Below are 14,402 nucleotides of genomic sequence, written 5' to 3'. Positions count from 1 at the left end.
GTAAATTTGATTCAATTCCTACCAGAGACATAGATGCTATCTATGTATCTGTTCCTACTAACTGATATATAATATTCAAAATTGTTACATATGATAACATGGAAGTTTATGTTGTACCGAAATACACATAACATGATGACACCGCGACTGCACCAGCCTTTTCATTCTTTTTTTCTGACATTCTTTGCAAAATTTATGTTTTTTATAATTTCCACTTAGGTGGCCTTTTAATTATATCTTTCAATATTCTGAATTGTCTTTCAGTCCTCGAGGTATTTATATCAATTCGTTTCAGTTTTTCAGAGATTGATACCAACTTTTGCAGACAGTTATACCCTGATGTGTTGTACATGTATATAATTGAAGATATTCATCGAAATACAGGCATCTGACAGGACTTTAAAAAACATTTTTACGGAACATGTCTAAATACTATTGTTGTTGATGGTTTTCACACAATTTATTCCTGTCAGTATGATATTTATCGAAAAAGTCGTGAAAATTTCCTTGAGAAAAATATTTGACGTCACCAAAATCATAACATTTTACTCACCCTTTATTTTATATTCAAATAGTAATAACAAAATATCTTACGCGTTGACCCTATATTTTTATTGCATAAATATTTTCTTTTATGACTTCACTACATGTTAAAAAAATTATAGCAAAATTCACCGTGTTGATTTTTTATTATTTTACAATATTTATTGCGATATCGCGCGATATTTGCATCAAATATGGACGTTAGAACGTAGAGAAAAATGACGTAAAATCGCAGACTATTAAGTAAATGTTAAAGAAAGACATGATAACAAAGACATACATTTACTGAACATTATAAAATTAAAATGAAGGAAATCGGATGAAAATTGATAAAAACAGACCGGTTTATTGATAAAAAAGACGCAATTTCGCCGCCACCGATAGAGGGCGCCTTGACGTCATAGTAACGCTGTTTATTTATAAAATAATACTGCAGAAGTAAAGCTTACATATCTACATGTCTGTATACCAAAAATCATCAAGATCTAAGATATTGTCATATTTCGGTCGGAAAGTAGCGAGCTACCTTAAATTACATTGAGCGTTTTGACGCGATAGATATGTTTTGCTTGGCTTTTGCTTAAGATTCAATGGTGAATACACATTGAGCGTTTTGACGCGATAGATATGTTTTGCTTGGCTATTGCTTAAGACACACATTAGAGGTCTAGAACACTAATGAAAAACAATATTTCAATTGATTATTTAAATAAAATAACTTATATACATATACATATATATCCTGTCGAAAACTACATATTTTCATTTCACATATATTTCTATATTCTAAAGTACTAGTAATAAATCGCCTGTGATTGCATTAATTTAAATAAAGAATACTTAAGTCAGCAGTTTCATTCTACCTTATCATTTATTTTAATAATAATAATAATAATAATAATAATAATAATAATAATAATAATAATAATAATAATAATAATAATAATAATAATAATAATAATAATAATAATAATAATAATTAACATAAAAACTACAAAATCTTTCTTTTAAAATGTTCAATTTATATATTTTCACCTTTAAAGCAGTCGCCTCCAGATTCATGGTAATTGTCATGAACATTTTTAAAATTTATTTTAAAAATAAAATATTGTCAAGTGAACAAAGTGAAAGTAAAACGTGCAAAATGTACTTTAAATTCACGTTAGTAACCAAAAAATAGTCAAAATATGCAAAAATAGCCCTTACTGCGTTAGTAACGCAGTAGAGATATGGCGTTGAACACTTCAAAATCAATTATTAATCGTACATAACATGTAAACTATAACTTGAACCTGGAAGAATTTAATGTTTTACAAAAATTTGTATCATATATTATTTGTTATAACGAAAAACTTGTAAAAGTTTAAGTTAATAAAGTATCTATCTATCTATCTTTCAAAACTTAGTAATGTTTCAAGTTTGATTTTCTTGAAATATTTTAGCATATCTAGAGGCATGCAGCTTCAATTAAACACATACAGTTATTTTTATAGGTAGTGTACTTTTATTACCAATATTAATCAGTGTTTTTATACAAATATTTATCGTCAATTTCAAAATATCCAACATTTTATGTTATTTCATATTAATTATCCTTTTGTGTACAATTTGAGATCGAAGAGATATATATCTAAAAATGTTAAAAAGACTCTTAAAAATATATATCTTAAATGTTAAAATGACTTTTACTGAAAACATGTCTTACCTGGTGTATGTCTGAATGCTAGTTTATGTTTAAAGCAATAATTCTGAAGTTTTGTCTGGTTATTTCAAATATTGGATCGGATCCCAGTGAACTTAAAAAAATGGTTTAAAATTAATGCGATAAAACGATTAGGACAAAATAATTTGAAAAATAAACATTTATCATTAGATCATCCTATTCTAAAGCTCATTTTGGCCTCATTTGTATTTATAAACGATAAGCATTTAACAATATTGATAATTTATATATTTTACTTTACCTGAAAGTTATTCCAGTTATTCGTGAAGCCATTTGACCTCACCGACTTATAAGTGGAATAAAGTTGAACTTGCGAACAACACATGTACTGGGCTAAGCCAAGCTTTTCGCCGTCCGGGTAATGTTCCAGACCGTCTTTTATCATGTTTATCTTACATTGCGCATGGGCATGTATTTTAAAAGTAACGTTTAACCTCCCATAATGCCCTAATGTTAACAGCATCGTTCTTCGACAAACTGGTAGAATAATTAAGACTTTTGAACAGGGATATGAAAGCTTGTTTGAATTATTTGATATTGTTGATCATTGATTGATTACTAATGTTGTTAAAAATGCTATTTTTATGCTAAAATTACTTGAATAACGATCTTATTTTGATATTATATTATCAATTGATTCATGCAGCTTCAAACAATGACAGTAGACCATAGTAATTATAGGGCCGGATCATTTCTTTGCTATAAAAATCAAAATAAGATTGACGCAACCCATGATTACCTCATAATTTTTTTGTACCTCTTGGTTCGCGCCGTGACAGTGTTTAAGACCAAGAATCAATCAAAGTTTGCTTTTCTGCCACTGGTCCTTATTAGGGTGGGACTTTGTCTATTATGGTGTTCTTTTGTGGAATAAAGGTCCAGTTCCAAAATAGATAAGATATATCGCATCCAACAACCACCTTTAAAATTGCCATCGGAGTCAACTTTATGTCTAGTTCAGCTTTAGTTTAATTATCTAGATTTTTATATAAGTTTTTTTTTTAATTTAGTGCTTTGCTTAGTTAAATTTTGTATAATATAATGATCAAGTATGACACTCAAGATTATATTTTGATCTCGGTGTGGTATTATATAAGTATTATTAATACTATAATGACTTTTCTGTGATACATGATAGTGAATTTGTCTGATTTTATTAAGATATATTTATTTCTCCTAGATTCAGAAAAATGGTAATGCACTATTTTTACAAGATGTATCGAAAAATAGACGTAAGTTGCGTAATGAGCTAAATTCTAAGTTACCTTTTGTTTGGTCAATTCTCACATCAAGATATCTTTAAGTTGTTCGATTCCATGATAGTTCCGATATTGACATACGGAGCAGAAATTTGGGGTCATTCGTATTCATCCGAAATAGAAAAAGTGCAAATTGAATTCTGTAGATACTTTTTAGGTGTAAACGATTCCGTAAATAATAGTATGGCATTAGGTGAATGTGGTCGTCTTCCGTTATGCTCAATTTACTACATTAAATGCATCAAATATTAATGTAAACTTTTACAGATGCCAGTGACGCGTTATCCAAGAAACTGTTACAATATGTTAAAGTTGCAAGATAATATAGGGAGAAAAACTGGGTTACACATGTACGCGAACTTTTATACAAATACGGATATGGTTATGTTTGGATAAGCCAAGATATGGGAGAATTTAATATCTTTATATTTTCTTTTAAACAACGTACTGCTGACTGTTTGGAACAAAATTGGTCTGACGACATCCATTCCTCTACTAGATGTGATACATATACTACATTTTAAATCTTTATTAAATGTTAAACAATATTTAACTGTGGAACTGCCATTTCTTTTTAGGAAATCACTTGCGCGTTTCAGATGTTCAAATCATAGGTTAAACATAGAAATTGGGCGCCATTATGGTATTGAGAGATCAGATAGAATATGTCCATACTGTTTTATTAATAGTAACCGTTTAGTTATTGAAAATGAATATCATGCCTTTTTTATTTGCCCCAAGTTTGATAGTATAAGACAACAATATCTGACATTTAATTGGTATAAGGGAAGACTAGAACCAGTTAATTTCTCATACTTAATGAAAACCGAACATCATCCTACATTAAAAAGTTAAGCATTGTATGTTACCAAACTTATGACTAATATTGATAAGAATTGATTGGTTTCAATTATTTTTTTCTAGACAATTACATGAATGTCTATTGTATAGTGCTTCATAACAAAAGTCTGATTTTCTCTTCTTTTTTGCATTAATAGGACTAGTTTTTGTATAATTTTTTTTCTTTCATTTTCGGAACTTGATACCACATGTTTTACATAAAGGGTTGTGGTAATATGTATATTCTCTACCTTGTTGTACAATGTTAAAAATTATGGAATATGCTACTATTTTGTATTTCATAACTTGTGACACAATCAGAAGTACATGTATCTCTCTGTTATTATATAGTGTATTGTATTTGGGCCGATGGCTTAGAATTACATTACAATAAACTTGAACTTGAACTGTTGTCATTTACTGTTTGTTATGATTAAGCAGCATAAAATCATTTAGAAAAATTGCAAAACATCACATAAGAAATGAATATAGTATATACGAGCGTACATTACCTAATTACCTTACTTTGTGCCGTTAGGATATATTATTTTCATTAGAATACCTTTCTGTCTTGGTATAATAATAATAATAATAATAATAATAATAATAATAATAATAAAATCATAATAATAATAAATCATTGTCCTATTTATATGTAAAGCTCATCATTTGACTTTTATTTTCTTTTCTTTTTAAAACATATAATAGAATGATGAATATTGTCTTTCATTACAACTCTTGTTTCTTTCTTTACACGTATCTGTAGTCAATGGGGCGTCAGTGGCCGAGTGATTGATATATCTGACTTCACTCTCGGCGCTGTAAGTGCGAATCCCGCCAGTGTTTAAGGATTCTTTAATGTGAGGAGGCTATCTAGCCAGTCTACGTGACTTCGGTGGTTCTACTTAGATGTCTGTTTGTGCCTGAAATAATGCATGGGGGAACCCTAAGGTCTTCCTCCATCATTAAAGTTGGAAAGTCGCCATATGACCTATACTGTGTAAGTGCGACGTAAAAAGCTATCAAAAAGGAAAAAAAAATGTTGGCAAAATGCAGGTTCACACAAGGTTCGAGGAAAGAATGTAGGTTAGTAGACCTTACATTTATGATTACAGAGTGTTTAACCTCAATTTTTATAAGAAAAGATCTTCTTTCTTTGTTATTATCGGCATTAGGCGACGTTCCAATTCTTTCATTGGCTTGCGTAATTCATATAAGTTGCTAAAGAGACGGCGGGGTGATTTTTTGCACCAATTTTCAGACTAAGATAATTATGTTCCAGGAACATTTTGTCCGGGACAAACGATTTATAAATGATTCCAATCTGTTCCCTACGTGATTTATCCAATATTTTACCAGAAAGAAAACTGGTTAAAATTACTAGAAAGTAGAAGTTACATAAATTATCATGAAATTATGTTTGTTAATTTCTAAAATGCTTAATGGAATCTATTAAATTATTAAATTATTTTTTATTTTGTACATTGGGTTAATAACAAACAAACAAAAACAAACAGATAACAATCAGGAGAGAATAGTTTGCAAAATATAATAAAAAAATAAAATAAATGAATAATAATAATAAAATGAAGCCATGTGTACTTTTATTTCAACATAAATCAGTAATCCTTTAAATAATTTTATATATTTTTTAAATATTTAATATAGACTTGACAACAATTGTATTAAGATTTTAATGCATTTGAATTCAGACAAAAGTTTTTCTTTGTGCTTAGACACCTGTTTTGTAAGATTAATTCTCAATGAAAATAGTTTTGGATGACCGTAATTTAAAATGAAAACATGACCGGCCCCTTTTCTTATTAATACCTAGATTAAACGTTGAATACTTGGTTAATATTCATGAATTTTGGCAGAATTTGAAAATTTGCCCTTTAATATTTGTAAACCTCTTGCAATTCAAACATATATGTGCGACTTGTCTAACAATACTAATTTCGTTGAAGACATTTGGAATAAGAGAAAGGTATGTTTTTAAAGTTGTTTATTTTCAAATTTGGTAAAGTTACAAATACTCGCAGCTTTTTAATAGTTTATTTTACAATATAAAATAAATTCAGTACCTCTACATATTTCAATAAAAATTCTTTAATTTATTCTTTCTCGCTAGTGCCTTATTGTCAATAATCAATAGTAGTGTTGCCTATCAAATTTATATATTACTATAATCCGAAAGTAAAATTGTCATTTTACCATATTAGCTACAGTAGACAATAAAGGTTATTTAGAACAGCTTACAATAATAAAAAAAGAAAAGAAAAGAAAAAAAAGAGAAAAAAGTATAATAATAATAATAATAATAATAATAATAATAATAATAATAATAATAACTTTTTTATTTAGTTTAAAAAGATGAAACTAATATAACAAGTTTACAAATTTATCGGCGTGTAATATGCCTTTGACCATTTACAGTTATTATTAATAAGATGGTCAAGACAATCTAGATATATACAGAGACAAAAAAAAATATGAAGGAAAATTAGTTTGCAATCACTTAATCTGTTAAGTCTTAAAAGGTGAGATTCCCCTGAAGTACCGAAACCATAAAAATACATGCAAATAGCCAACTAGGTTTGGTTGAGTTTGTTCATAAAAGATAGGTACAACTTCTCTCACGCTCTCTAGCACCGTATCTAACGCTCCCAAGCACCGTCATCTGACGCTCCCTAGCACCGTCATCAAACGCTCCCTTGCATTGTCATCTCACGCTCCCTGACACCGTCATCTCACAGTTCATGACACCGTCATCTAACGCACCCTGGCACCGTCAGAATACAATCTTTCTCACTTTATAGCTGAACAGCGACTACTCAATAATTCCTATAATAAATATTCTTATTTGTTTACAGGCACAAGTACACTGTCAAGATGAATCACTTACTCCTTGCCGCAGCGTGTATGTTGGCGTTTGGGCAAGGTAAGAAAAAACAGAACCCTAGCTCGTGCGCATCCACAATTTAAATGTAAAATATATGGAAAAAGAAATAGGCGCATAATAGTTTGAATGGAAATCGGTCCAATTCAAATTATTATAACGCAACTCTTCCATGTATCCATGTAAAAATAAGTGTTTTTATTTTAATTTTGATATTTAATGAAATCGGGTATTTTTGATTATTAATAAGTTTAATTAATAAGATTACGAGAGGTGTTCAAATATGAATGCAACTGGGCCAATTTCCAAAAGGGCTTTACAGACAGTGTCAAAAATAATTATCTCAATTCTTCAAAATACTCACCACCATGTGATATACAAAGTGTTAGTCTATAATCAAATTTTTAAATGCGTTTTCATAATCTTTTCGAGGTATACTGTTCAGACACTGGAAAATAGCCGAACCGAGATTTTTTCGCGTTTGATATTTTTTCCAGCAAAGCGTTATTTAACCTTGAAAATAAGAAAAAAAGTCACAAGGGGAAAGATCTGGCGAATATGGAGGGTGAATAAGACCGACAACCTTCTCCTGTTTCAGATATTCTCGTACATTGGCCGCTTTGTGTGACAAAGCATTGTCATGCACCAACCTGACACCACGGACACCAGTTGCTGGTCGACGGTTTTTGAAATATTTCTTTAATTTGTGAAAAACCTTGCCTTTGTAAAACTTTTTACATTTACAGATTTACCCTTGGTACGGAAATTTGAATAGCAGTTTTTTGATTGGTAATGAAAATTACATACCTGATCTTTTTGACGCTCATGGTGCTATTTGCTATGCAAGGTCTTGCACTTTCTTTGGTTGCCCATATTTTGTTATGTATCTTTTGCTAGGGCTCATAAAAGTGAACCCACGTCTCATCGCCAGTGATGATAATTGTTGTATTTATGGAACTGTTTCAACAAGTGTTTGGAGATTCTTACCCGAGCAAGTGTTTGCTCTAGTTGTAAATCTTGCATCAGTAGCAATCAAATCATTTACTTTTTCAACCATTTTTAGCGAAGTTGCAGTTTTCGGACGTTGTCCACGAGGTGCATCTTTTACTGAATCCACACCACTTATATAAATTTCTTACACCACCGTGTAAAATGAAAAAGAAAGTTCATTGATCCCATAAACACGACAAATTTCATTAAATATGTCTTTCGCCTGTATACCAAGAATACAGCGGTTCTTGATTTATATAGGACCATATTTGGTCAGTGAAAGCAGACCTTTTCCCAACCATCTTAGCTTAGGGATACCCGAGTAAATAGCGTTAACCGGGCTATTGTCAAAGCTAGACTGAACTGATTTACACGTGTATTGTATCAATTGAGAGCTTACACAACCATCTATGCGATACATGTACATAAATCGTGCAAAACGGTGTTAAAAGCGAGATATTGGCTTAGTTGCATTCATATTTGAATACCCCTCATAGTGCCGATATTTCACTCTATAATTGTACTATCGAGTGTAGCAGCAACTCCTTAGCAACAGTATTTTTTTATATCAAATTAAGCCTGAAATCGTGGTGTATTAGCTGTACAAATCTCTTAAATTACGCTACAACACACGTTATATAAAATAAAATAGCACTATAACACACGTTACGTAAAATAAAACACATGTGTTCTAAATATAAGGACAAAGGTTACGCAAAAATATAATTACATAAATTGATATTATCTGGTCGAGATGAAAATCACCTGTTGATCGGCTGTAAATTAATCTTTATCAGTTATCACATAGACTAGCTGTTAGCAATCCCCAGTATAGAACTCTAAATACTCAAATTTTGTCATCATACTATAACTGTTTTCTTTGAAATTTTAGAGAACTTCGGGTTTGAAATTATTTTTTTTGTCCATTAGGATTGCAGTATTTCAAATGAATCGTAAGTCTTTTACTTTAGTAAATCGTCACTCTATGAATCAGTCTAGTAAATCGACTGTAAATAAAAATAATTTAAAACACTTAGCTGTTTAAAATTTATTAGAACGTATTTACCAAATTAAATTGGTCGTGCGGCTGTGCCGCGCCTGACCAATTTAATTTTGTAAATACGTACAAATAAACTTTCACATTTACTTAATTGAAATATTTTAAAGTGACATACATTTTGCTTTAATTTATTCAATTATATAATTTACTGCACATCAACGGTAAATTATTCCCATGGTTCATGGAAGTTTCTGTAAAAAATCCATCAAAATATACCGGTAACGGTCAACTTATAAAAAGAGTGGGCAGTCTTTTTATATTTAAGGCAGTTTTATATTTTATCCTCAACATTTTCAAGCATATTTAGTTAACCTATTACCATTTTAACAGTCAAGCCTGTTTTTGGTATATATAGTAAATTCAGTTCAACTTGAAAATGAAAAAAAAAATATGAGAAACAATATCAATTTAAGCTTGCAGCATTTTAGCTTCAACCTGAAAATAATTTCTGTTTAAATAAAATAGGCAACAAACTTTGAAACTTTGCGAGCCTTGTTGAATTTTGTAAATAGTACGTCTGGCGCCGGTGAGCAGTCGTATGCAAAAGAAAACTGTCCGTGAGCCATTTAGTTAAATTGCGGAAAACAAATATTTTATGCTTTATTGAAACTTAGGAAATTACAAAACTTTTTATTTATATGCTTCTAGAATTAACTTCTTCCAAAGATATGCAAATGGAAACAAAGAGTTTTAAGTGTATAAAGGTATCTGCTGTTAACATTAATCTTTGAATTTTGAAAAAGAATAATTCCAAAGTGCCCATATGAAAGAAATATGACGGAATATAATTCTTTCCTTTTTGGCAAAGGACACATGTAGTAAATTTGCTGAACAGTTAAAAACTTATTTGAATTAGCAACATACTTATTTCCTGGAACATTTTATTCTGATTTATGTACAGCTTTCATGGGTGTTACATGACAGAAACATACTGAAATATAGTTCTTTCCAGAATTGATCATTATGAAATGGAAACAAGATAATTTTACCATTTATAGAATTTATAAACATATTTCATCAGATAGCTTAAATTACTTTATAATATCAATTACATTTTATTATGTCACATTATTTTTATTTATTAGAATATACATCAATTCTTTAAATTACCGCTAGACAATTCTTGTATCGTTTTTCATTGTATGGGGAATGTTTCTGGGGTCAAATGGCAATGACTATAAAACATATATTCTGACATTTTCATCTTTATTATAGTTATTGCAGCTCATGAAGAATTAAAAGTATGGTTGTATACAACATGTGCATAAATCAAGTTTTTGAATCTCCTTATTTACGATAGACATTTTGCAGACAAACCCCCGAGAAGGCCCTTAATGACGATGTTATGAGGTTTGACCTATGTCTGTTAACTGATTATTTCATCTCTGAAATGCGATGCAATTTAACTATTTATTATGATTATCAATTATGATTTATGTATTTTTTTTACAGTAGCTTACGGCCAGGCTGTCAATGGAAACTGGGGTGATTGGCAAACTTGGTCGTCATGTTCAGTGACATGCCTTCAAGGCACTAGGTCACGGTCTCGAAACTGCGATAATCCAGCTGCGTCCGGTGGTGGTGCAGCCTGCAGTGGGGATGATACCGAGACAGCAAACTGTCTAATAATGAACTACTGCATTCCTTCTTACCTCGGCAACACCGATCTTGTAAGTTACAGGCCATTTTTAAGATGGGTGTTTTCTATTTTTATTTTTTTATTTTTAACATTTAAGAAATTTCATTATTTGAAAAATGTACATGATCCATTACACTCGCCATAGTTATAAGAAATGCATATTTATCTTATTTGAATTTTTAAAAATGAAATACAAGAGTACTCTTTACGTTCTTCAACAGAAATTTCATAATGTATCATTCTTTTTCTAAAAAATATTATTATATTTATTTACTGCAGAACTGTAGCTCGTCTTCGACATTCGGATGTGCTACTGGTGTGGTTTCTTGTATCGATATTACCAAGCAGTGTGACGGTAATTACGACTGTGAAGACGGAAGTGACGAAAATCCTTATTTTACCAACTGTACCACTAAACTTTGTCTAGGCAGCGGCGTGAACGGTAGGTCTCTACTTCTTTTTAAATAACGTGTACGTTTTTAACTTTTCAAGAACCTTCGACATTAATCATAGATTGGATGAAGCTGGAAACTTTCCAGTTTTGCTAAAACGTTCAAACTTTACCGGTTGAGGAAGAATCCATGTGCAAGTTTAGTCAGTGTATAACTGCAATAATTTGGACATTGTAGAGCCAATGACCTAAACATAGCTTCATAGACAAGACTTTTAATTCTACATCCGTTTATACTCGACCACTTTGGTATCATCTTATCAATTAATTGTTAAAAATAACTTTTCTTTAAAAGGCATAATAGAAATATATACTAGTATTTCATCCAAAACAACGAATATCGTACCATAGACGAGTTTTAATTCTTATATTTGTTGACTGAACTGAACTGAACATTGATATAATATTTAACCCCAAATAAAAAACTTATTAAAAACGGATGATTAATAGGGTATTTCAGGAAGGTTTAATGAGCTTTGTTGTTAAACCGCTTTCGGGTTTAAGTCCATTCATTAACAAAATCATGACTATATGACTATTTCTAATTATTTTCTGTCAGCCACAGTATCATCTAATGACTCTGAGCTAAGTACTGATACTGATACATCCCCAGATTTTTGTTTAGATAGATACTAACGTTGGTTTGTGTTTTAACATACCGTCAAAAAAAGACATTCCGAATGTTCTGAAATAGAATGCAGAATATCTATTATCTTGTAGTGATTTTAAAGTTGATATTTTATCTACTGGGAAATATCTAGGTCATTGACATTGTGCGATAAAAGCCTTTATCTCAGCTAATTTACCTTTTTTATTTCATTTTTTTTATTTCCATTTTTTTGTATCGATTTTATTCCCTCTTGCGGAAATAAACCTAATAAAAACAACTAATATGGTAAGATGACGATATTTAATTCAAGACCACTTTTCCTTAAAAAACTAGTAAGTCTGCAATTGTTGTCTTTGTTGGTGTTGTTTATTGTAAGAATCGTTAATGAATTTTAAAGACAATGTATCTTTATAGTATGAAAGATGGATACTGTTCATATTGTTAACTAAACCAAAGATGTAGTAGGTCCATTTGTGCTCAAATGATTTAATGTGGCTATTTAAAGGGGTATGCGAAGTAAAAATGGAAAGAATGATATGAGCCGCGTCACGAAAAAAACCCAACATAATGCGTTTGCGACCAGGATAGATTCAGACCAGCCTACAGATCTGCGAAGTCTGATCAGGATCCATGATGTTCGCTTACAAACACTATTACAAGTAGAGAAACTGATAACGAACAGCATGGATCCTGATCAGACTGCACGGATACGCAGGCTGGTCTGGATCCATGCTTGTCGAAGACGCATTATGTTGGTTTTGTCATGGCCCGGCGCATATGTGTACTCTATTAACTTCAATATATGATTTCGTGTAAAAAGATAAACTAATACAGTTATTCTTGCATTTAAAATTGCGAGCACTAGTACACATTAAAGGCGACACATTAACAGATTCTCATAACCTCAAGCCGTTGTGCACGTTATTTAACATGCGTGACTCAGGGCCCAATGTAAAAACAGTTGAATGCAATGACAGCCCCGACATTTATTTTTATCAAAACATAGCCGTCAAATGACATTGCATTAGCACATGGAAAGTATGACAAAAATGGATTCTCTATAATCATATTTCATGTCACATTTTAGACATATTTTTTATAGAGATTCGCGATTAATTATGTTTCTTTTACATATTTTAATGATGCAGCAATATAATTATATATTCAAGTTATTGAAAAACATGTGCAAAGTTTAAGGAAACTCTCTGCTCATTCTTTGCTTATGTAAAACATTATAATTATCACTCCCAGAAACGTCTTTTATTTACACTTCGAATGACATGGTATTCAAATATAGACTGTATATATTTAACTGTTAATATTTTGTTGTCATAGTAACTTATTAAAACATGTCTTGTCTCCTCTATTTCAGACATTCAGTCTACACTGATGACAGGGATGGTAATGCTCGTTATCTTGTTTGTAACAAGCCACTTTGTGTAGACAAACAATTTGTTCATGCCACTTTGAAATGGCAAAGGATCATTAACACTGTCTTTACACTAATAAATTTTTACTTTGTTTAGTTAATAAATACATGTATAAAATATGAACTTGTATACAAAGAAAACAACTGCAAATGATATATCAATATAAGAATTCATTTTGCTGAAATAAGAAGTTTTATATGTACATATGTGAAAAAAAACAAAAAAACAACAACAACAAGACGAGTTGAGTAATACTATCAGAATAATAAATGTATTTCTGTCTGGAAAGCATTATTGTTGCACTTTGTGTTACTTTAACCTGTTCTATTACCAATGCATAGTTTTGCATTTTTGTAATTTGCAAAAAAAAACAACATTTTTTTCCAGAGATAAACTGTTAAATGACAATTAAAATGTTGACGTCAAAACTATGTTTGCTTAACTATTAAGGATATAAAAACCTCTCAAATTTTCATACTTAAGAACTAATGAATTGATAGCAATTTTGCGTATATTCAATATGTGAATTAAAGTACAAACATCTAAGCGTTATTTTGTTATATCAAATCAATCATAATGCATTTCTTGAGAAAACGAGAACTGAGATCATACGTCCATGATATCGATGTGACTTGTTATAATAACAATACCTTTCTGTGCGTGACTTTTCCAGAGATTATTAGAGTATATTTCCCGTACCTGCAATGGCTTAACAACTATTAAACAATGTTACTTCTAACATGCTTTAATTAAGAGCAAAAGTTTCCGTATTTTGTCTTCTTTATTGTGATTTTACCGCGTTCTTCTTTGAGTTCACATTGCGCAGAACGTGGCTCATAATCCTCTTTAGATAAAATAAAGATTATGATGACAAGATAACAATGACAATGACTGATGTTAATATTGCGTACAAATTTTAACCAAATCTTTGCACGTTTGTGTTATAACAAAAATGCTG

General features: G+C 30.6%; 1 protein-coding gene across 1 annotated transcript; it reads left to right on the top strand.

Moving 5' to 3' along the window:
• The first annotated feature begins 7,242 nt into the window (after window positions 1-7,242).
• Window positions 7,243-13,488, top strand: LOC132733110 (coadhesin-like). Its single transcript, XM_060719705.1, has 4 exons — window positions 7,243-7,306; window positions 10,767-10,984; window positions 11,233-11,395; window positions 13,387-13,488. The coding sequence occupies exons 1-4, from the start codon at window positions 7,258-7,260 to the stop codon at window positions 13,455-13,457; spliced, it is 501 nt and encodes a 166-aa protein (XP_060575688.1). The 5' UTR covers window positions 7,243-7,257; the 3' UTR covers window positions 13,458-13,488.
• Window positions 13,489-14,402: the final 914 nt, after the last annotated feature.

The sequence above is a fragment of the Ruditapes philippinarum genome, unplaced genomic scaffold (assembly GCF_026571515.1).
Source record: "Ruditapes philippinarum isolate M1 unplaced genomic scaffold, ASM2657151v2 ctg3126_1_1_1_1, whole genome shotgun sequence".
Lineage (NCBI taxonomy): Eukaryota > Metazoa > Mollusca > Bivalvia > Venerida > Veneridae > Ruditapes > Ruditapes philippinarum.
This window is presented reverse-complemented; position numbering and strand designations above follow the sequence as displayed.